The 22,299-nt window shown below is 54.8% G+C and overlaps 8 protein-coding genes and 1 non-coding gene across 9 annotated transcripts; 8 read left to right on the forward strand and 1 right to left on the reverse strand.

Moving 5' to 3' along the window:
• Positions 1-603: 603 nt before the first annotated feature.
• On the forward strand, positions 604-4,482 carry W97_00420 (uncharacterized protein; the record flags this gene model as incomplete). The annotated part of the gene is made up of 1 exon (XM_007778335.1): positions 604-4,482. One exon carries the CDS (start codon positions 604-606, stop codon positions 4,480-4,482), a length of 3,879 nt encoding a protein of 1,292 aa, XP_007776525.1.
• Positions 4,483-5,300: 818 nt separating this feature from the next.
• W97_00421 (uncharacterized protein) lies at positions 5,301-6,148 on the forward strand (the record flags this gene model as incomplete). The annotated part of the gene is made up of 2 exons (XM_007778336.1): positions 5,301-5,913; positions 5,979-6,148. The coding sequence occupies 2 exons, from the start codon at positions 5,301-5,303 to the stop codon at positions 6,146-6,148; spliced, it is 783 nt and encodes a 260-aa protein (XP_007776526.1).
• Positions 6,149-10,296: 4,148 nt separating this feature from the next.
• W97_00422 (uncharacterized protein) lies at positions 10,297-11,810 on the forward strand (the record flags this gene model as incomplete). Its single annotated transcript, XM_007778337.1, has 3 exons — positions 10,297-10,604; positions 10,664-11,508; positions 11,566-11,810. The coding sequence occupies 3 exons, from the start codon at positions 10,297-10,299 to the stop codon at positions 11,808-11,810; spliced, it is 1,398 nt and encodes a 465-aa protein (XP_007776527.1).
• A 588-nt stretch (positions 11,811-12,398) lies between these two features.
• W97_00423 (uncharacterized protein) lies at positions 12,399-13,433 on the forward strand (the record flags this gene model as incomplete). The annotated part of the gene is made up of 1 exon (XM_007778338.1): positions 12,399-13,433. One exon carries the CDS (start codon positions 12,399-12,401, stop codon positions 13,431-13,433), a length of 1,035 nt encoding a protein of 344 aa, XP_007776528.1.
• A 498-nt stretch (positions 13,434-13,931) lies between these two features.
• W97_00424 (uncharacterized protein) lies at positions 13,932-14,878 on the forward strand (the record flags this gene model as incomplete). Its single annotated transcript, XM_007778339.1, has 3 exons — positions 13,932-14,028; positions 14,093-14,265; positions 14,345-14,878. The coding sequence occupies 3 exons, from the start codon at positions 13,932-13,934 to the stop codon at positions 14,876-14,878; spliced, it is 804 nt and encodes a 267-aa protein (XP_007776529.1).
• Positions 14,879-15,365: 487 nt separating this feature from the next.
• Positions 15,366-15,437, forward strand: W97_00425. Its single transcript has one exon. It is a non-coding gene; the product is annotated as a tRNA-Arg (tRNA).
• A 270-nt stretch (positions 15,438-15,707) lies between these two features.
• W97_00426 (uncharacterized protein) lies at positions 15,708-17,197 on the reverse strand (the record flags this gene model as incomplete). The annotated part of the gene is made up of 3 exons (XM_007778340.1): positions 15,708-16,168; positions 16,259-17,004; positions 17,091-17,197. 3 exons carry the CDS (start codon positions 17,195-17,197, stop codon positions 15,708-15,710), a joined length of 1,314 nt encoding a protein of 437 aa, XP_007776530.1.
• A 435-nt stretch (positions 17,198-17,632) lies between these two features.
• Positions 17,633-19,534, forward strand: W97_00427 (uncharacterized protein; the record flags this gene model as incomplete). Its single annotated transcript, XM_007778341.1, has 1 exon — positions 17,633-19,534. One exon carries the CDS (start codon positions 17,633-17,635, stop codon positions 19,532-19,534), a length of 1,902 nt encoding a protein of 633 aa, XP_007776531.1.
• Positions 19,535-20,428: 894 nt separating this feature from the next.
• W97_00428 (uncharacterized protein) lies at positions 20,429-21,255 on the forward strand (the record flags this gene model as incomplete). The annotated part of the gene is made up of 4 exons (XM_007778342.1): positions 20,429-20,610; positions 20,728-20,837; positions 20,919-21,027; positions 21,117-21,255. 4 exons carry the CDS (start codon positions 20,429-20,431, stop codon positions 21,253-21,255), a joined length of 540 nt encoding a protein of 179 aa, XP_007776532.1.
• Positions 21,256-22,299: the final 1,044 nt, after the last annotated feature.

Consider the following 22,299-nt stretch of genomic DNA (forward strand, 5'->3'; position numbering starts at 1 on the left):
TCCACTGAGGCTGGGAGTTTCCAAGGCATGGGGGCGTGGCCTCGAAAACTGGCCGGCGCTGCTCTGACCGTGCAGCCACTTGTCGCTTAGCGCGTCGGCGATTTGCATGGCCGACAAGAAAATTAGCCGGAGCGCGACTCGGGCGCAGCACCTTCTGGCCGCGCCCTTGGAGAGCTTTCGTACTCGTCACCATCATCGCCATTACTTGCATATGGGGAGCTTGTCCTGACTCTTCAGGCCAGCTTTCGCCTTCGTTCTTGCTTCTTCGTTTTATCCTAGCGCGATTGTCTTGTGCCCGTACTACTTGGAATTGCAGCATCTAGAGAGCTTCGACTCATCTATACCCACCCATCCCAAACCCCTTCTACAGCGCGTTCTTTGGCGGCTACGTGTCGTCAAATGAACCTGCAGTGTCTATTTCATCTCCGGATTCCAGTAAGCTCTCGCGACCATCCTCCCCTCACTGTACATCGCGCCATCCAACGCCATGTGCGGCGTGGCTGTCTTCGATGCGCCGTGTACCACCAGACGGAAAATACATCTCGCTAACGTCTGACACAATAGTCTCGCCCTTCTTACCTGAGGGGTTCATCGAACAGCTAAATGCTATATAAGACCCTCAACCTCGCGCGCCAGAGTCTTGCAAAGACCTTCACCCACGGTTACGCCCAGTCCGTTGTCGCCGCCTCCCAGTCCTCCTACGCCTCCCAGAACCATTCCTTCGGAGCCTACAGTCGTTTCTCGAAATCTCAGTCACAACAACCGCAGACCCACTTTTCGACCGCCCACGGCCAGCCGAGCACCAGCTCGAAGCCTGGTCAAGCCGACCATCACGATGGTTTAGCTGCGTACTACGCCGCATGGCAGAAACATGCGCGCCTCGAGGATAGGGAATGGCAGCAGTTTCAGTTCAGGAAGAGCATAGAATGGAAGGCTACACCCGCAGCAACAGACGGCAAGGCGAAGGTTAGACACCACGACGATGTCGCTGTGGAAGAGGATGTGGAGCTGGCTCCGCCCAGAGGTAGCCTAAGTCGCGCTTACAGTACGAGCGCAGTCGATGACCGCAAGGAAATCGTAATCGATGAGCCGGATGACGTTGCAGCACTTACCAGGCCGAATGAAGCTATCGTCGAAGAAATAGTTAGAGATGAGGCGCAGGCTCAAACCACCGCATCTGAAGGGGACGCTTCTGTGTCGGTCGAAGATGGATTCCGGTCCCCTACGTCGTCACTAGAGGCATCTGTCGAGTCCTTCGTTCTGAGCGACATTACTCAAGCGACATCAGTTTCGGCAGCGGACACATACGCAGAGCAGCTGAACAGGCTTGCGGAAAGCCAGCATTATGCCGAAATTCCTGCGGTCTTCGAGGCGATGCTTCTGGAGAATGTCAAGCCCACTGCGACTGCTTACCATGCGCTGCTTGCTGCTGCCATTCGGCTTCCACGGTCAAAGCACCAGGTTGTGCCCAAGGCGCTGGACATCTACTCGGACATGCTCCATCGCCGAGTCCTTCCGGATAGTACCACCTACGCCATTTTGATCGAGCTCCTTTCCGCACGGACTCTGGATGTTGTGGGGATGAAGCAGGTCCTTGAGGAGAAGCGTCTCAGGTATGGGGGCATGGAAGAGGAGGGAAAGTTCATGCTTCAGTCGAACAAGACTGAGTCCGACATTCTTTCTGAAGATGACTCGCTCAGCATCGCCGTCAAATTGTACGACACTGCCTTGGCTATCGATCGGGACCGTGCATTCGCCGAGAAGACTTACCGTGTTCTGGTAGCTGCTTGCGCGGAAACTGGCCGCCTCGAGGACATGGTACGAATTTACGAGCATATGGAAGCGAAGAACATTCTGCCATGTGCCGACCTGTTCGTACCAATGATCCATGCGTTCGGGACTTCGGGAGACTTGCGAAGCGCTGTGGAATGCTATGATGAGTACAAAGCCATGGCTATCGCGAACGACAAGGGAGAGATCTCGATGACTCGGAAGGACAACCATGTGTATGCGGCGCTCGTCAAAGCATACATTGTTTGCGAAAGGCCTGAGGGCGCTCATAAGTTCCTCGGCAAGATTGAGAGCGAGCTGCCGGAATCTAGTCAGCTTGTCACACTGCGGGATTCCATAGGCTTGAGGGCATTCATTCCGGCCTGGCTAAGAAACGGCGCATTCGCGGATGCGTTGAGCCATGTGAGCGAGAAGCTGAGTCCCAACGCACGCAGTATCGCCATGGCGGCCATCTGTGTGAAGGCTGCCGACAAGAACAGCATTGATATAGCGACCACAGCTTTTAGCTCGCTGGGCGAAGGCATTGATTTGTCTGTGCCTGCCATGGCCATGGGCGCGATGCACATTCGCAACGGCAACATCGAGGCTGCTGAACCCTTTTGGTTCACCTTGGAGACCTCCAGCATCAAGCCTCAATTCATCGAGGCGACAGTCATGCACGCCGTGGCCTTAATTGGCAGCGGTCGTCCGGAGACCGGCTTACGACGCAGTCGCCAGATGTTCACTCGCATTCGTGATGCTCAGGCAACCTCGAACCAAGCCAAGCTGGAAGTTGTCGAGCAGATTGATGAGGCGATCGAGGTCATTGGCCAGTTCATGTCCAAGAGAAACATTGTGCTTCCCGCTAAGGCAAGCATGGAGCTGATGTGGACTATGGTTGAGAATGGCGGTCTAGTCCTTCCAGTTGCTGGACACCTGCTCGCAGGCCTTGGATCAGAAGGCATTGCTGAGCTTGGCTGGACCGACCTCACCCTGCTGATGCAGGTACAAGCCGGCATGATCATCAATGCGTCACATATGGGTGTTGCGCACGAGGCCCGATTTGCTCACCTGCTCGACGTGATAATCGGCGGCGGCTTGACTCTCGAAAAACGGACAGCGACCTTGATAGAGAAGGTTCTTATACGGGTCGACCGACCTGACCTTGCTCAACGATGGCAAAACTTCTACTACCCAGCACCCGTACCCGCCTACTCGCCTGCTCCATATCAAACATTCACTTATCCTACTCCGATGCATCAAAGCGCTGCCGTCGAAGATGCGTTTGATCCGTACGCTGCCACAACCGACAACAAGGGCTCAGTAGCCATCACCGACCTTCTTGAAAAGACCCATGGACGCACCTCCTCCCACTTGAACGAGGCACTAACTAAGTTCAAGAATATGCGCCGGGCTGGCAGGCACCCACGCTTCTTCGCGTATGCGAAGCTTATCACTGCGGCAGCGAAGGAAAACCGCCTCAACCTCGCTCACGACATCCTGGCTCTGGCCAGGCAGGATGTTCCTCTTCTCTCTCAGTATCGCATTGTGCGATATGGATGGGTCACCATCCTGGATGCCATGGTTGCTGCATGCTTAACAACCGGCCAGCGTCAGCTAGCTGCTCAGTATCATCAAGATCTGCTTGAAATGGGCGCGGCTCCCTCAGCGAACACCTTTGGCCTCTACATCACCACGCTCAAGGAATCTACCAAGACCTTTGACGAAGCCACCGAGGCGGTGAAGATCTTCCTCCGCGCCAAGTCTGAAGGCGTCGAGCCGTCCTCCTTCCTCTACAACGCGCTCATCGGCAAGCTGGGCAAAGCCCGTCGCATCGACGACTGCCTCTTCTACTTCGCCGAGATGCGCAACCATGGCATCCGCCCGACCAGCGTCACCTACGGCACCATTGTTAATGCTCTCTGCCGCGTCAGTGACGAGAAGTTCGCAGAAGAGCTTTTCGAGGAGATGGAAAGTATGCCCAACTACAAGCCTCGCCCCGCGCCCTACCACTCCCTCATGCAATTCTTCCTTGCCACGAAGCGTGACCGCTCCAAGGTCCTCGACTACTACAACCGCATGCGCGCCCGCAACGTAGAACCCACGGCGCACACTCACAAGCTCCTCATCGACACCTATGCCACCCTGGACCCCATCGACATGCCCGCCGCCGAAGCAGTCCTAAGCCAGATCCGGCAGACGGGCGGCCAGCCCGAGGCGGTGCACTACGCGTCCCTCATTCACGCCAAGGGCTGCGTGCAGCACGACATGGCTGGCGCGCGGAGTCTCTTCGACGCCGTGCTGGCTGATGCCGCTATCCGGCCCCAGGCGTGTCTTTACCAGGCGCTCTTCGAGTCCATGGTCGCGAACCACGAGATCGAGGGGACCGAGGCCGTTCTCGCTGACATGAAGGCAAGAGGCGTGGATGTGACGCCGTATATTGCGAACGCGCTTATCCATGGCTGGGCCGTGGCAGGCGAGATCAAGAAGGCGGAGAGGGTTTATAATGCCCTTGCTACGGAGAAACGGGAGCCGAGCACGTATGAGGCGATGACGAGGGCGTTTTTGGCGGTTGAGGACCGCGAGGGCGCCGTGAGAGTTGTGAATGAGGGGCTTAAGAGGGGGTATCCTGCTGCTGTTGCGGGAAAGATCTTGGAGCTGGTGGGAGGTGGCCGCCACGGCGGAGCGGCGGTCGCCGAGATTGGAGCGTAAGAGGATCTCCACTCCATTTCTTCACTTCTTTGTATATATTCCTGTCTTGTCTGTTGGTGCTGTGTAAGAATTTGGCTCAAAGCGCTGGGGCTGGTATGAGAGCCCCTTGGCACTGGCGTTTTGAAAAGGAAATAGCGGCACTCCGCATCTGCTGGAGGTGCCTAGGACGGTGGCGTTACTGAGTTTTGGAAACCAGCATAGGGTATGGCGTCTGTGGGCATATGTGGTAGAGGTGTTCGGGAGCTGTACATTACCCTATGATACCATCTCCTCTCTATCTTTGTTACCTTTGGGAGGATCATCTAACCAGTGCAGTCTGTGTACAGGATGCTTTTGCATCAAGATGTGCGCTGGAAACTGTCACCGAGAATATATCGTGCGTTGTTGTGTTGTCGCAATCGACGGCCCCCTACGGTTCCTGCTGCAGCTGCGAATCTGATAAGACCAGCCTTGGAAGCCTTCCTATTCGGGGACTGTTTGATCGCCAAGCGGCGTGACATCTGTGGAGCAGCCCAGTCCCAGTGGCAGCTTCGGCTAGGCTATTGTAGGCCCGCGGCTGCCAACGTTAGTGTCGCTGCACGTCTCACACAGCGCTCACCCACCCGCACCCTGACTCTCACCCATTGATCACATCCGCTTTACGCATCCGACTAGCAAATCTGGCCTGTATCTTTACTACCCACCAAGTCTGAGTGCAATCGTCTTATGACTGTCGCTCGCTGCACTCAAAGCCAATTGCTTGCATCACCATCCCATCCTTTTTAGCGCTCATACCTCATCCCTCATCCCCCATCTTTCACTCAACACCCACATCAAGAATGGCGGCCCCAGCAAGCGCATCACTCTCAGCGCCGGCCCAGCAGATAGCTGAGCGAGCGACGTCCGATGAGCCTACAACATCAGTCGAACTGAACACTTTGTCACCACATCAGCCATCACCAACAGAGCCTGCCACAACCTCCTCCCTACCGCCGCCCACCACATCCGCCACTCCTGCCGCGCCGAGCGAGCAACAACTCCCAGCGCCTTCTCCAGACCCACAAACAACAGCCACATCACCCACCGACCCAGCAGTCACGTCCGCAGCTCCCACATCTCGACCCCATGCCGCCCCCCGCGCTGAAACAGAGGCGATAGGCCCCTCCACCGACACGCCCACCCCCGCGGCAGACCCCTCAGGCGGCCCCGCCGTCATCATCACGCTGCTAGTTACGGCGGGCACGAAGCACCCGTACAGAGTGGATGCGAAGTACCTCAGGAAAAGAGGGGTTGAGGTCGAAGGGATGGATCCATTCAACGTGAGCGTTTACCAGCTCAAGGAGCTTATATTGCGAGACTGGCGGGAAGAATGGGAGTCCCGGCCAAGCTCGCCAAATGCGATAAGGCTTATTCACTTTGGGCGGTATTTGGAGGATAACGCGTATCTAAAAGGTAGACCGGCCCCCACCCCCAGCCGACCCAGTGCTGCTAGACATTGTCAACTTACATTGCCCCAGATTGCCGCTTCAACCCTAGTTCTCCCAACGTCGTCCACATGACCGTCAAGCCCCCCGAGCTCGCCGACGACGAAGACGCCCACGCCTCCAAAGCGCAAAAGGGCTCGCGGACGCGGAGCGACAGAGGTGATGACGAGCGGACGGCTGGGTGTAGGTGTGTCATTCTCTGAGTAAGCTGACGTGGAGCAAGATGATGCAGAGGATGGGCCGCCCGTTTTGGACGTCTACATCCCGAGTGGACGGCTGGGTTGGCTGCCGGCTTTTCTGAGGAGGTGGGAGGCAGAGGGGAACGAGGGCGTTGCGGCGGCTGCGTGTTGGGAAGCTGTGCCATGGTGGTAGGGAAAGCGACGCGGCTGGGGATTGAGCGTGTCTATCGTTACAGAGGGCTTTGTACAGCATTTGTTTGGCGTTGAAGGGATCCGGACGGCCTCCGTTGTGGGCGACTTGGCCGGCGTTTAGCATTGATAGCACCGTAAGTGCTTTTCCGTATTTCTTTCCTTTCTCTGTAGTTGAATTGGGCTTCGCGAATTATCAATCTGAAGTTATCGAAAAAAGTTTGTACCTACATGCTCGATTGTGGTGATCCGGCCAAAGGCGGCAGCCAAACAACCAAAGCACGTGACTCGTTTGAACCGCTCACCTCCAACGCTGTAGAATCTACGTACCTAGGTACCTTGCAGCCATTCATCGACGAAGCTCGCCGCCATGGAGGATACCGAATCACGGCAAGCTGTGGCCGCTCTGCTGCATAAGGTTCAAGGTGCCGACCTAGCCCAGAACGATGGTACTGACCGCGGATAAGAGGGTGCGCAGCCTACGTACCCTTATACGCTATGTACTACCTACTTAGGTAGGTATGCAATCACCTACTCAACTATCAATTACCAACTACTAACTAGTACCATGCAGCTCTACTTGGTTGTAGCTCCCTCACGCTCCAACACCTCGCTCACTAATACATCCAAAACATAAAAGCCTCCATAATCTGAATCAACGTGAAGAGCATCGCTGCGCAATCAGACCCATCACTCGCCCGCCGCGTGATTAAACCTACGACCAGACCTGCTACCGTTGACGACAGGACGGAAAACGCCAGGCCGTAGGAAATAAGGGACGCTCGATCCACCTTCATGTCAACCAGCAGAGCCTTCCTCATCTTCAGGGCACCATCCACCTCAGTCCCTTCTATTAGATCTTGACAGCGTATAGCAAAATCCCGCACATCGGCCAGTAGCTCTGGCCTCGCGAATGCTCCAGTGAGCTCGCTGTTAAGCTCTTGCTTAGCGATGATGATTTCGGTGAACCGACAGTCGCAGACGTCGAGGTTTGCGAACTGTATCGGCAGCACAAGTCAGACTTCTCAACTGCAATAGCATACCTTTATGAAGGACTTACAGAGGATAGCGTCACGACGTACACTGCAGGCTTGCGAAATAAGATCCCGAAGGGTGACAGTGCCGACTGAACTCGCCGCAGAAGATGATCAACAAACTCGAATCCAGTCTCAGAGCAGGGTCGTTCGATGTTCTCGAGGTAAACCTTTCCTCTCTTGCCTTTGAGTACGAGCCTCCAAACCGCCGTTCTTGGAGCTTCCGGGCCATCTTCCAGTGGAGTTCTCTGCGGAAGCTCTGCGAGCTCTTGCATGTCGATCAGCAACAACCGGATTGACTTTGCCGTATAAGTACAGATGGAGATAGGTAGGTGCAAGCAACAAAGATCCACGCTTCATTCTAGACATTCTGCTGCGCCTTTTGTATTCGTTTTTGGACGAGCACTCGACCAGTGTTGGCATTGGGACTAGAGTCGAGTACTGGACGGCTTACAAGACGCCTATGCACCGTGTGCGTAACCTTGTAGTTCGATGGTAGCTTGTCCTGAAGCCCACTTGTTGCTTGTAGAAGCTAGCCGTCTCCGCAGAGAGCTGTTCGACCCGAATAGTATGCATGACGAGTCAACGGTATTTATGAGGCTGCTTTTCTCATGCTCGCAGCAGAGTGATTTCGATTTCAGCTCGCGTTCTCTCAAAGTCTATCGTGTAACGGTCAGCCAGCTTACGAGGTACCCTCTTCTGTGGCTTGGAAGAAACCCTGTTCTGTGGCTTGGAAAGCACATACCCTTGCGCTTCGTCACGTCTCGTGGTCGAGCACTCGACCGCACCAAGAACTCTCTATATCATATGGTTTGCTCCTTCCCTCCAGCTATGGAACCATTACCTTCACGATGGCTCAAACCTCCCAATCGTACCAGATTCAAAGGTGGTTGAATAGTACGGACGACTCATGGCACCCGTTGCGCAGCGAGACCAATCGCTGTATCAAAACCCTTTCGTTAACTGAGCGTACTAGCTCACAGTTGGGACCTGGTTCCTCCGAGCTAATACGTGCAAATTGGCCGGAAAGTCTCCTTGCAGTTTTGCTAGTGGAGCTAGCAGAAGACTCTGCAGGTTTCAGAAGTCCTCAGTCTTTGGAGTGGGAAGCTGTCTGGTCGAAATTGAAGCCTACGCTCTCAGAACTGAGGTGAGTCGATTATACGACAGCTGCTGGCACCGACTAATTTCTGAGCAGTGATCGGACGAAATCGGAAGTGTCAACCTGCGGCCAGAGCCCCTACTCCGTTCCTACTACCACCATACCGTGCGAACAGCTCATACACGATCTGACAAATCTGACGATTCGCGATACATCTCACGATCGCATCGTTCCCTTTGATACGACGTCCGTGGAGAGCGTATGGAGCATAATCGATGGGACAGACCCGACGGTCCGCGACGTGTTTCAAGAACGGACGGCGCGTTGCGGTCACCCACCGATGCGTTCCATGCTCGGCTTGCTGGTATCATTCACTTCGTTACTGGTCATTGCTGGTCTAGGTGCATCTTCCGTAACATCTAGGCCTTTGCCGAAGCGTCGGGCACCTGCCTCTTCAGGTGGTGGTGGGAAGCGTTCCAAAGCTACGGAGACCACCCCCCAGCCTTTCGTCGTTGTATCATCTACGGAAGCGCGGTTCTGGGCCTGTTCCATGGCAAAGCACAACCGTGTCAGGTATGAAAAAGTCTACAACTCTTGTACGGACAGACCGGGCTTCCCAGAATTCAAAAGGGTCCTGTAAGTGGTCTTACCCCATTGTCGTTTCTCCCGGCTGACAGTAGAGCGGTCCACATCTGAGGGAAGTTCACTCTAACCGGTTCTTCTGCAAGACCTGTCGCCAGCGATTCTCTAAAGGAGAGAAAGATCAGCTCGAAGAACACATATTACTGAAGCAATGCGAGGCCAGAGAAGAGACGATGTCTGAACCGGAATGGCTGGCACCTGATCAGGAAGAAGCATTGGGCAGTATATCCTATACTGGAACCTCGCATGTAGTGAGATGGAGAGATCTATACCGTACGCTGTTTCCTGCTGACCCTAGGGGCGAGGACATGGACCCATGTAAGCTTGCGAGGCTGCGCCAATTCTCATGAATTAGCTTTAACACCGCTTCTAGATTACGACTATCTGAAGCCCACGCACAAATTACCCCCCACAAGCCCCGATACAACATCAATGTCAAGCAGCTTGCCACAGCCCTCAAATTTGGACCAGGGTCAAGGAGTTGCAGGCCGTACTTCCGTAGCATCATCAGACACGCTGCCTTCACAAAGAGTTGTCGTCCAGCCCTATGAACCGCTGCAAGACACAAGACATTCTGCCATCCAGGGTCCTGGCTATGAAGTGGGCGTCCTACCGCCGCTACTCCAAGCAAATATCTCACGAGAGCCTGGTAGCAGTAACGCACCCCAGAGCTTCTTCCAGGACCCCAGCTCGTGGTCGGCTACAAACAACTGGGATCACTCCCCGACCTCCGCTTTAGCCCAATGGCCTTCACTGGAAACCCCTTCGTTGGCGCTTTCCGCACCGACGTTTGGAACTCTGCAGAAGAGTCACGCGCAGGACCAAGACCTAGCACTTATAGAAGCCCCTCATGCCGCCGTTCCGGGTCCTGAGCTCTTATCAAGTGTAGCCGATCCAGACATGGAGTATATTGATTTGGCGGACTGTGGTTTTCCTATTGACTTTGGAACTTCACCATGGGAAGAGTTTCTACTTCTGGAGGACACACGATAATATTGCGATGGCTGTTCAATGTAGAGTAGAATAGGCACGAGCTCACGAAAGTCTGTATGCGCCTTCCCGTCGGCCCTGGCACCGCTTGCACGATGAACGCCGTGCGCGGTGTTCGAATAAGCCCAGCACGTGACCGCAGCCGGGTTCGCAGCTACCGATTTTGACCTCACATCCAAAGTTCGAGCAACACCGTTTGCTAACGACTAACCCCCGTTATGGAGGAAATCGAGGTACGGCAAGCTGCAGACGCCTTGCTGCAGAAGCTTCAGGGAGCCGGTGTAGTCCCAGGCAACGGGACTGACTATGGGGAAGGTGATGTCCAGCGCGTAGAGCTCAGCAAAAACCCGCGGCCCGAATGCGTCGCATCCACAAGGTCTTTATACTGTAGCCCAGTTGGTGATCCTACAATTGCTAGTGAAGTCGGCGCTGGCGCGTCGAACTACTTCAAGAGCGCACAATGGTCGCCAGACGGCACCTGTATTCTGACCAACAGCGCCGACAACCACCTCCGAACCTTCGTGCTGTAAGCGTGCTCGTCTGCGCGCAGTCTCTTCTAACGGCTAACCAACACACAGCTGATAGGCCTGCGGACCTCCTCTCCGAACCAACAAACCACGCATTGGCGCCCTATGCGTCGCTGCACCAGCAAGTCTACGCCTATGCGCTCCACCCGCTCTTCTCCCTCTCAGAGACCAGTTCCACACTCGTGCTCAGCAGCTTCCGCGACCTTCCGCTCCGCCTGCACAATGCTCTTGCCTTTGACGTTGGGATGGTAGCAAGCTATCCACATATCAATCCCCTCACCGAGGAGTACATCCTCACGCACTCGCTTATCTGGACCAGCGCCGGCACACACTTCATGACAGGCAGTGAGCACCAGCTCAGTGTCTTCGATGTCAGTCGAGGCGGAGAAGGCCCGGTGACGCGCCATTTCGCCGGCTCGTCGAAGTACAAGGCGAAGAACGCGTTAGGCGGCATGAGAGGGATTGTCTCGGCGCTCGATATCAGCTGTGAAGGCTACCTGGCAGCGGGGACTTTTGCGGGGAATGTTGCTTTGTTCGGTGACGAGGGCCGTGGGGAGTGCTTCTCCTGCTTCTCTGTCGCTGGGTTCCGTGACGAAGACGAAAAGATTGGCGGCTTGGGGATCACGCAGGTGAAGTGGAGTCCCTGCGGTCGGTACCTTTATGTCGCGGAGAGGAAAAGCGATGGGGTACTTGTGTACGACATCCGTGTCGCTGGCAAGAGACTCGGCTGGCTGGCCGGTAGGAAGGCGAATACAAACCAGCGGATGGGCATGGATGTGATTGCAACAGCCGAAGGGCACGAGGTTTGGGCAGGTGGGACTGATGGGAAGGTCCGTGTGTGGACTAATGCTACCGACGCAGAAGGAGAACAGGGGCCTGGTTTTGAGTGGCAGGCTCATGAGGGTAGGAAATCCTGTGCAGATCTTTGACGATGATGAATGCTCACACAATGCGGTATAGATGCGGTGTCTTCAGTCATCGTGCATCGGACTGGCTCGGTCGTCGCAACTTGCTCTGGTCAACGACATCCTCCCTCAATCACAAATCACGAGATGTCTGATGAAGAAGACTCAGATGCCTCATCAAGTTCAGACGATAGCGACACTTATTCGGCTAGCAGTGGTGAGGATACGTCTTCTTCTTTCTCTCTGACTTCTACTGTCATACCTACGTACGACAACACCCTCAAAGTCTGGGCGATTTGATCAAGTTACCCGGCGTTCAAATAAGATAAGGTAAAGGCCAGTGGAAGTCAGACCGCGTTACGGCGATTAGCCTACCCTCTCTGTTTGTTCGGCCTGTGCGATGCCGGCAAGCCCTCTGCTGGACATTGGTAGAAGGTGGTAGCATTTGGAGCGCCGAAAGATCCCACCATGAGCAAATGGGATCCTCGACAAATATTTCCGTGGCTTTGGTCGTGGATGCAGGAATCCGATCTTGTTAACAGCATCGTCTTGTCCCTCTCACAAGAATTCGGACCCAAGCAAGTGATGCTGTATGCAACCCTCTTCTGCCACAATAAGTCACAAGATAAAGAAGCAAGCTGCTTATGCAGTGTCTCAAACACTCACTATGTTTGGTTCAACATGAGGCTTGAAACCTGCCTTGCTGGTATCCCGTCTAGCCGATTCTGAGTATTTTGAGGGATGTCCGCTTTGTCCGTGAAGCGCTTGCCAATCTGCAAAGTTTTCTCTCTGCTAAGCATACCAGTCCATAAATTCCTGAAAACACCTTCGTCTTTTTTCTTTGTGAATCATCACCACAATCATCCCCGCTTCAGAGGAACAATCATCATGGCTCTCAGAAACGTACTGCATCAACACTCAGTAGCCTCACTCTTGATATTGTTCTCTCTTACATCCCTGATATTGCTGTTCACTCACCGTCGGCACACTCCCGCCCTCCCAAAGGACGCACCCATCTCCGTAAACTACCACTTCACGCGCCAATGCAACAAGACGTGCGGCTTCTGCTTCCACACCGCGACAAGCTCGCACAAGATGTCCGAGCACCAAGCAAAGCAAGGCCTTCGCCTGCTCAAAGAAGCCGCCATGCAGAAGACCAACTTCGCGGGGGGCGAGCCCTTCCTCTACAAGCTGTTCCTGGGCCACATGATCGAGTTTTGCAAGACGCAGCTCCAGCTCGACAGCGTGTCTATCGTCACGAACGGCAGCCTCATCACGCAGAAATGGCTCGAGAGTTACGGGAAGTATGTCGATATCCTGGCCGTGTCATGCGACTCGTTCGACGAGGCGACGAATATCGAGATTGGCCGAGGAAGCGGGGATAATGTGAAGCAGCTGTTTCGGATCAAGGAGTGGTGCCGGCAGTACGGCATCAAGTTCAAGCTAAACACCGTGGTCAACCGGCTCAACTTCGAGGAGGATATGGTGGCGACGGTCGAGCAGCTCAACCCGTTCCGCTGGAAGGCGTTCCAGGTGCTGATGGTGGCGGGGAAGAACGATTCAGAGACGACGCTGAGGGATGTTCGAAAATTTCAGATCAGCGACGAGGAGTTTGAGCGGTTCTGCGCCAGGCATAGCCATCTGAGATGTTTTGTTCCAGAGCCGAACAGCCTGATGGCGACGAGTTATCTCATTCTGGATGAGTATATCAGGTTCTTGGGACGTAAGGACGGGAAAAATCAGGCTTCCAGGGGCATCTTGGAGGTTGGAGTCAAGCAGGCGATGAGGGAGGTTTTCTGGGATAAGGAGAGATTTGAGGCGAGGGGCGGGGTTTATGACTGGAAGAGGGAGGAGACGGCCCGTGGATGCGAGCCTGATGCGGGGGGGAAGGCTTTGCGGGAGGCGCTGGCTGCGTTGAAGTAGGTGGTGTTTCGCGTGTTGGTAGATTGGTACGCATGATGGGTGGTGTCTAGATACATGGAGTTGCAACTTTGTTCTCACATCAACACTACTAACTGGGGACAGGACAGGTATGGCCAGCATTGCGGTTCGAGGAGAAGGGCGCCATGGTTCCGAATAACACAGACCCAAAGCCTGCAATTGAGACCTGAAGTCAGAAGGAATCTTTCCGGCCTTGTTTTCTCAGGAGACCATACTGAGGCAATGCAACTTGATTCTTCCGTAGAATTTTATACTGCTCCGCTTTAAGACCATTGGACGTTCGAAGCGGGAAGATAGTTGTCCCGTCTCCTCGATCGAGCACAGCTTGGGAGCTTGTCACCCTGTGCGTCTAGGCACATAGGGTTGAAGGATGAACACAACACGAATGACTCCGCACTTTAGATCAACGGCCCCCATGAAAGCTCCTACATCCTCCTTTGCATCCGCCTCTCCCAGGCTCCACGATATCACTGACCCACCATGACTTCCCAACCCCGCCTCATCGACCGCGAGACCAGCGCGCGAACGAAGCCCATGCGGCTGCTCGTGCTGGGACTATGCAGGACAGGCACATCGTGTACGCCGCGTGAAATGTCTCTCATTCGGCGATGAAGCCTGACTAACGGGACAAATCCATGAAGCCATGTGTGCCGCCCTCGAGCAGCTGGGCTATACGCCGCACCACATGAGATCATGCATGAAGAACCCCCAATCCCTCCGGTACTGGAGCGAAGCGGCGCGGATCCGCTACTTCGACGCGCCAGGCGCGCCTTACGGGCGTGACGAGTTCGACAAGCTGCTTGGAGAGCACGATGTCGGTTTTTCGCCTTCCCCACTGCGGCTCCATCAGTCTCACCAGCAGCATTAAGATGGCGGGCTGATAGCATTTAAAGGCTGTGACAGATTGCCCCTCCGCCCTCTTCCCCACAGATCTCATGCGCGCCTACCCCGAGGCCAAAGTGATCCTCACGCTCCGCCCACCGCACAAATGGCATGCCTCAATGCTCGCCACCATCTGGGAAGCATACACCTGGCGCAGCATGCACATCCTCGCCTACCTGGACCCGGCCTTCGCCGGTATCAATGCGGTGTTCATGGATCTTTTTTTCCGCCAGCTCTGCAACAGGGATCCGGGACAGGCGATGGTCGACGGATACGAGAAGCACAACGAGGAGGTGCGGAAGGCGGCGAAGGAGCTGGGTAGAGAATTTTTGGAATATGACGTTGTGCAGGGATGGGGTCCGTTGGTGGAGTTTCTGGAAATCGAGAAGCCGGAGGGGGAGTTTCCGAATGTGAATGATTCGAAGCACTTTATTGGGACGTTGAGGATGATGAGGAATTTCAGGATTATGGTCGTGCTGGGGAAGGCGCTGGTGCCGGCGGCGGTGGCGGGTCTGGCTTGGTGGTGGTTGTACAAGAGAAGGTAGACAACTTTCTGCGCGAAGTGAAGCCGAATGCCATCGGGAGTCGGCTAGGCGGAGAAGTCGGATGGTTTAGCAACGGCACTGTGCTGGGAGATGCCAGGGGTTTCGGATTGGGCAAATGCCTTCTGTAACAATGCAACAGGCGTAGTAAACTCGGCTCCATCTTTAGTCAATTGCATGAACCGCATTTTCTGAGACGTTGTTTTCGGCAGCAGCCTCTTTTGGTGTACAAAACAATTTCAAAGACTATTTGGCGATGTTGGCTGCGGACTAAGTGGCTATTGTTCTTGTCCACCATGTAGATGATAACTCAGTCTCACCATAAGGGCAACAACGGCGGGCCAAAAAGCCGTGCGGAGGAAGACAGTGTTCGATTGAAATGACATGCCCAAGCTACCTAGGCGGCTCCCGGTTCTGTAGGTTGAACTTCGAACTCTTCGAGAGGTACCAGATTTGTAGTTCTTGAAGTGCACTCTAAGAGTCATAAATTGGGTCCGTAGATCAGTGGTAGATCGCATGACTACGAATCATGAGGTCGTCGGTTCGAGACCGGCCGGACCCTATTCATCTTCTTTTGGCTTTCATTCCTCGATCTTTGTCGTGTGCTTGAAGAGATTTTTTTGCGTTGAGCGAAGTGGAGGCAGAGTGGGTCACGGAAAGGTCTGTGCTCACGTAAGCATGTGGTTTGAATAGAAACGGCTAGGTAATTCCAGTCTTGCTCCTTTTGACTTGAGAAGCAACTATGTCCTGGGTATAAGACTCCAGCAAATGCTAAACATTATGGGCGTCCGGCTTAATAGTGGGTACCAGTCGTTTCGAAGCTATCAGCTGCTCATCTTCCTCTGCCCCGTCCTCGCCCACGGAATCCGCCCCTCTTCCCACCAGCACCCCTTGGCTTTCTCTCATACAGCTTCTCTACCCCGAAACCGGCATCCGCGACACGTAGGAAGCTTGTAAGGCCCTGATCGACGACTGCGATAATCACGTTCCGATATCCATGCTTTAGCTTCTGATATAAGTTGCCATCCATCTTTGGCGGGTCATATGGCACCGTTGCTAATAGATCGTTGAGCTGATCCGATGTCGGCAAGAACGAGTCCCGGGCGCTGACGACACAGATGTAGAAGTCTGGCGGGCCGGGAGCGGTCTTTTTGAAGGGCGTGTTCGGCTTCCAGACATTGTACGTGACGTGGAAGGGATGCTCGTCTTCCGAGGAGACATTGAATGTTGAGGTCCTCGGTGGCGTCTTGGGATCGTGACACGGTACTATCTGGAGGAGTCGGTAGATGTCACCTGTGCTCGGTCAGCTTGAGCCCCCATGCGTAGCGCCCGGACAGCAGCCTTAAGGATGCACAGGACGATTTTAGCTGCTAAGTGACATACTGTAAGACCGATACAGGCCCGGTGTTATGAGTGGACCTGTTGTCAGGCGTCCATGCGGATGCCTCGGCCCTGGGGCGTCGCTCAGTCTCCGCCACATCTCGGAGAAGAAGCCAGAGCTCCAGTGTTTACTCGGCAGGTCAACTGGTGGGAGGCTCTCTGGTGGGATCGCTCCGGTAGGCCCGCCCCAGCTTGGCGCGCGGTGGACTACGTATCCTAGCCGCTTGAGGTACGCGAACACAGTGTAACGCTCCAGCGTCAAGCTGCCGCCTCTCGAGGCCTCAAATCCGATGAATGTCGCGTAGGCTCCCTGCAGGCTCATGGGCACACCATGGGCATTCTCTGGGCCTGATCCGTTGTCCTCTTGCCCTTCGCCAGCTTCAAGCGGCTGCTCAGGCCCATCGCCGTTGTGGTCATTGGAGTGGATAGCAGGCCACCGAATATCTAGAGTGCCCCTTTCAAGCAGATAGAGCGCTTCCTCGGGCAGTAGCCACAACCTGTTATTGCCCACCGCCTTTCCCATGGTGCGATAGTGGGTATTCCTCGGTTTATCGACATACGCCATATTTACAGACGGCTCGTACACGGCGATCTCGTGGTTCCTCGGCACGTGTACGCGGGTCACGGCGAGCGCGTCGTGCATTGCCTGGCGGCTGGCTTCGAGGGTGGAGGCTTGCTGAGCGGTAGGATGCGGTTCGAAGTCCTTCTCGCCGCGCTTAGGTATCTTTCCTGGGGCGCCATTGGACTTGCTAGCAGCTTCGATTAGCCTTTGTGCCGACAAAACTTCGCGCGGGAAGCTTCATGATATTCTTGTGTATCGAAGCAGGCCTCGTACAGGAAGTTTGAGAGTAGGCGGAAATCGGGCACTTCGTCGTCGAGCTCCGTATCCTCTGGAGGATTAGATTCGGTAGGCTGCGGCAGGTCCTCATCTGCGTCCGCCATGATAAGAAACGGAGGCTCAATGGCCTATATTTGTTGCGTGAAGCCTTCGTACATGTGTCTTGGTGGGGCCTTTTCGAAGCTCTGACTCGACGCGCCAATCGCGTCTCCCGGCCTCGGTTGCGGCCGTGTTTGGCGGCTTTTGAACGGCTCTTGGCGCCATCCCACCTCAATCCGGTGCCCGTCCTTCCAAGTTCCGCGGACAGCGAAAGCGGTCGGTGACATCAATGTGCTTTCCAAAATCCCGGATGCGCTGTGCGGAAAGTGCTCTGACACGGCTCGCCGTCCGTGGCCTGTCCACTGCGGCGATAGAGCAAGCGCGTTCGTGCCCCCGGCTTCAGGTAAAGATGCTTCTCTTCCGTCCACTGTTTTCTGTACGAGTACTTGAGCCCCGCAAGGGCTTTATGTCGCTGTCCTGCGGACCTCTCAGGCGTAATCATGTCCTTTAGACCCTCTGTTTCTCTACCTCTGAGCCTGCTTAGCCTGTCTCTCGCGTCTATCGTGTCCGCGCAGTCCGCGTCCCTATCTCCCGCCGCGCAAGCTGCTCAGGCTGGCGCATCGCAAATCCTCAGTCCTTCCTTTGCAGGTTTCGGTCTCGAGCCGTCGAACCTGTATTCTTTTACCGGAGGCTCAAGGAACAACCATTTTACGAGTAACCTACTCAACACCCTCACCCAATACTCCGGCGCACCGCCAGCCTTTCGCATCGGCGGCAACACTGGCGATTACATGATATACGATGAGTCCTACAACGGCTATCACCTCCGGGAGAACGCCAATTCGCAAGGCGCAGGAGCCATTACGAGCGATTCGTCGTACTTCGGGCCTACGTACTTCGAGGTCATTGATAGGTGCTTTCCGGCCGGCACGCCCATCACCTACCAGTTGAACATGGCTTGGGATGGTGATGGGTATATCGAGGGTGTTGTTCGGCAAGCGCAGGCTGCGGTCGACCGCTTTACCAATGTTGAGCTTCGGTCGTTCGAGATGGGCAATGAACCGGACTTATGGCTACAGAACGGATTCCGGACAGGCTCTTGGGGTGGCCAGGTGTATACCCAGCAGTGGCTTGAACGCGTAGCAGCAGTTTACAGTCGAGTCTTGCAGCCAGCTGGCATTCGAAGCAATTTCTTCGAGCCCCCGGCGACTGCCTCAACCATGGGTACCACTTTTGAGATCAACATGCTCGTTGAGTATGGCATCACCGAGCCTAGCAATGACGCTCCCAATGGGTACGTGAACGCTTGGAACCAGCACGACTACTTCTACTTCATAAGCGTGACTCCGTACCCCATTACCCTTGACCACCTCCAAGTCCTCCGCAACACCGAGAACCAGTTCAAGTACTGGGAGAGCCAGGTCGCGCAAGCCCTGGGAACTGGTCTCCTATACCATCTCCGCGAGATGTCCAGCGTCGGGCCCATCGGCCAAGAAGGCGTCTCCGATACCTTCGGCGCCTCGCTCTGGACGCTCAATTTCTTCCTCTACACCGCGACCCTCAACATCTCATCCGTGCAGATGCACATGACCGACAATTCATTCGCCAGCCCCTGGCAGCCCGACCGCCGTTACGACCGGGACCCGCACGTGCGCCCAAACTACTACGCCTACGCCGCCATGGCGCAGCTTATCGGCTCCGGCAACGGCACCGCCCAGGTCGCCCGGCTTGCGATGCCCGGCCTGCCCCCAGACTACGGCGATAGCGTCCGCTGCTACTCCGTGTACCGAGACGGCTCGCTCTCAGCCGTCGTGATGATTAACTCCAAGCCCGCCAACGCCTCCGCACCAGCTAAAGCGAGTCTAACCTTAGACCTCACCCTCCCCTCCTCTCTCGCTGGTGAGACCCTCTACCTCTCCTACCTCACCGCCCCCGGCGGCGACAGCCAGAGCGGTACGACCTGGAACGGCCTCTCGTACGAGGAATCTAACGACGGCACCCCTACCGCCGTCGCCGATTCCATCCAGACCGTCCAGGTCTCCAGCGATGGCAGCGCCAGAGTTTCGGTTCGGGATAGCGAGGCCCTGGTCGCCAATATCGGGTTTCGGCTGGGCGAGAGGGCCGTGCTGGCGCCGAATGGCAGCACAACGACTTCGAGTGCGAGTTCGCGGACCACGAGGAGCAGTGCTGCGGGCGGGGCGGAGAGCACGAGGAATGTGGCTGTTCTGACGGCGGCGGCGACGACGACGGTCGCGTTGTTAGGGAGTGCGACGCCGGAGGCTGCTGAGGCGGCGACGACGAGTCGGCCGAGTAAGGCGTCAGCGAAGAGCGAAGGCAGGAGGGTTGTGCTTGCGATTGGGGCGGTTTTGGCTGGGGTGGTGATGGCTGGGATTATATGGTAATATAGGCACGTGGATATGGTTTCTTGCATATACTTAGAACATAATGTGTTTAGAAGGACATGCGATATGTGGGCCTCAAGCACCTTTAGGCGCATGCATAGACGACAGCATACAAGGGGAGTTGGATGTTTCTGACGTTTGACTAGAGTTAGCTACATGGCGGAGCTGAAACTATCTCAGCTCTAGGTACACAATATAATCGACATCGCGAGTGATGTCTTTAGTACCGTTCAGAACTGCCTGAGTGATTCTTCCTGCTCGTGTGATCTCTAGGTGCCTGGTATCGGCACCTCCGTTGCTCGCTCCCTTAGCGGCCCCCACCGTAGCTCCTGTAGTCAAATGGTTCCCGCGTGGGATTCCGACACCATGCCAAGCATCGCCGATTCCAACCGCACCGACTGTGGCTGGCTGAGCGTCAGGCAACGTACCATGAGTCGTGGGACACTTTTCGCACGGACTTCTAAAAGCATCCCAACGCTTCTGGTACGTTGCCTGGTGTCGCGCTAGTGCATACAAAACTCCGCATTCGGGCTTTTCGTCTGTGGGGAATGCCTACGTATTTCTACATTCGGTTGGCTTTTTGCTTCCCGGTGCATGGAGCTTGTTCCTAAGAAGTGAGAATGAGTGGATCAGCTCCCGAGACGGCAATATCAGTCCACCGGAGCCGCCGCAAGTTCAGCTGATGTGGATTTCCTATGTTCCATTTCTGTCTAGACCGATGTTACTACCTTGGCAAGTTTTCCTCGGTAGATCTAGTTGCAAAACCATAAGGCTTGTCAATCAAGTACTATTTAAACTCTTCCCGTCAGTCAAACAACTCGCATCTACTCATTTCCAGCTTTCAAACTTCTAAGCTCTTTCACCCAGAGCCGTTCACCAACCACATCGCCCGACATGGCCCCGCCACCTAGCATGCCCGACGGCTGGTACGACGGAAAGGATAGGGACCAGTTCTTCACAAGTAAATGGAACCGTGGATGTTACGTCCGCTTTACAGGCTCCTTCCAAAATGCCCAAGGGGGCACGATGTTGGATCTGCATGGTGGCGGAGGGCATACGCCAGCGGTTGCCGGATTGTAAGTAGACCGCTGTACACCAACTCAGTCATGTTCCACACCCATACGTATGGAGATTCAGTCATTGAAGGTGGAATGTAATTTCGCAACGGTGGTGGCTGGGCTGACCGTAAACAGTAGCGACGGCGGCCCGTCAAACAAGAACCAGATATGGAAGCTCGTCGAGGTGATAACCGGAGCGTATGCGATTGTGAATGTAGGAAACAACCACCATATTGTTGCTCAAGGTCTGTGCCTCAACTCCCACAACCTCGTCACCAGGCTATACGGCCTTCTGCTCGCGGCGGAGAGCTAACACTGGATCACAGGCAAAACCCAGCCTGTTCTCTGCGACGACCGCAGCATTGACGACAAAAAAGGCTGGTGGCGCCTTAGCGGCCAGACCGGCAACAACAAAAACAAGTTCGAGACGCTCAGGTAAGCCGCGTTTCATGCGAAGGACCGTCAGCTCGCTAGTCTCTACAGAGGAGCGTTCCTGAACTGATGACGAAATGCCTACGGGATAGATTCAAGAACCAAGAATTTGACGAGGATGGTTATCTTGACTTGGCTGCTGGACACAGTGGTAATGGCACCCCGGTTTACTGCTACAAAGGCAACAGCGGGAACAACCAGAAATGGAAGCTTATCTCGCGAAGTGGTTGATGGAGCGATTAAGGGACGCCGGCCGGGAAGGGTCTGCAACATGCCCACACCCTCTGTAGCGACGACAATCCAAGTATACATTTAACTTCCTTTTCCGGATCCATAGACCTGTAGAACACAAGCGGACGCTGAGCAGTGACTCCCACTTGAGAAGCTGGACCGAGCCTCAATTTCAAGACCAATCTGGAGTGATACTTGTTGACAAAAGGCGATGCTTGAATTTTCTATCGATGGAAGAAGCAAGCTACATATACATTAACTCGGAAGAACCACATGAGCTGGAGTCTGCTAAGTAGCAACATGGCCACGGCTTATTGCACTCACACCAGGCATTATGGCTGGATCCAAAGACACATGACTCCACCAGGCTGTAGAGTACATGATATTTACGACTCCGCATGACTCGCTTCGATCATTGGCCTCAATCCAGATTCCTGCCAGCCATATCAGCAGGCAAGTGCGCAGGCGAAAGGCCTTACCCAGCCGTGTGCTCAGCCACAGTTACCCGTATCTGTATTAGAATCAGTCGTCTGAAAGGATCCAAGCTGCGCAGCATTTTATTCTCCGCCAGCCTTCCAACAGCCGATGCTATCTTCTTTCTATCAGTGTCAGAATCTTAGATAACCGCCGCGTGAGTTATAATGATTCCCAAGTTCTATAGCTTCAGGCTGTTGCTGTGAGGTAAAAGCTAAAAATATCTCTCACAAAAGGCAACTTCTTTGAACGGCAACAACATTCTAAGTGTCATGTATTGGCGCAAGCCGCATCTGCTAGGAAGAAATGATCACTGTGGATTCTTACAAGATGTTCAGCGAGACTGCACATGTTGTGAATTTGTTATCCTACAATATGTACCTGCATGTTCCGACTCTGTGTCCTCTTCGAGGTACGTGTACCCACGTTAGATCAGTACCTTGTCGGAAGTTTATGTGCTGTGCATAGAAGCTGTTGCCGGCGAAAGCGTCGCCGCCGCCGGGAGCGTTTATAGGATCGAATCAGTTTTGCCGGACTGCGCTAGCTGACGTTGCACATCGTCAAGCACAA

The sequence above is a fragment of the Coniosporium apollinis genome (genome assembly GCF_000281105.1).
Source record: "Coniosporium apollinis CBS 100218 chromosome Unknown supercont1.2, whole genome shotgun sequence".
Classification (NCBI taxonomy): Eukaryota; Fungi; Ascomycota; class Dothideomycetes; genus Coniosporium; species Coniosporium apollinis.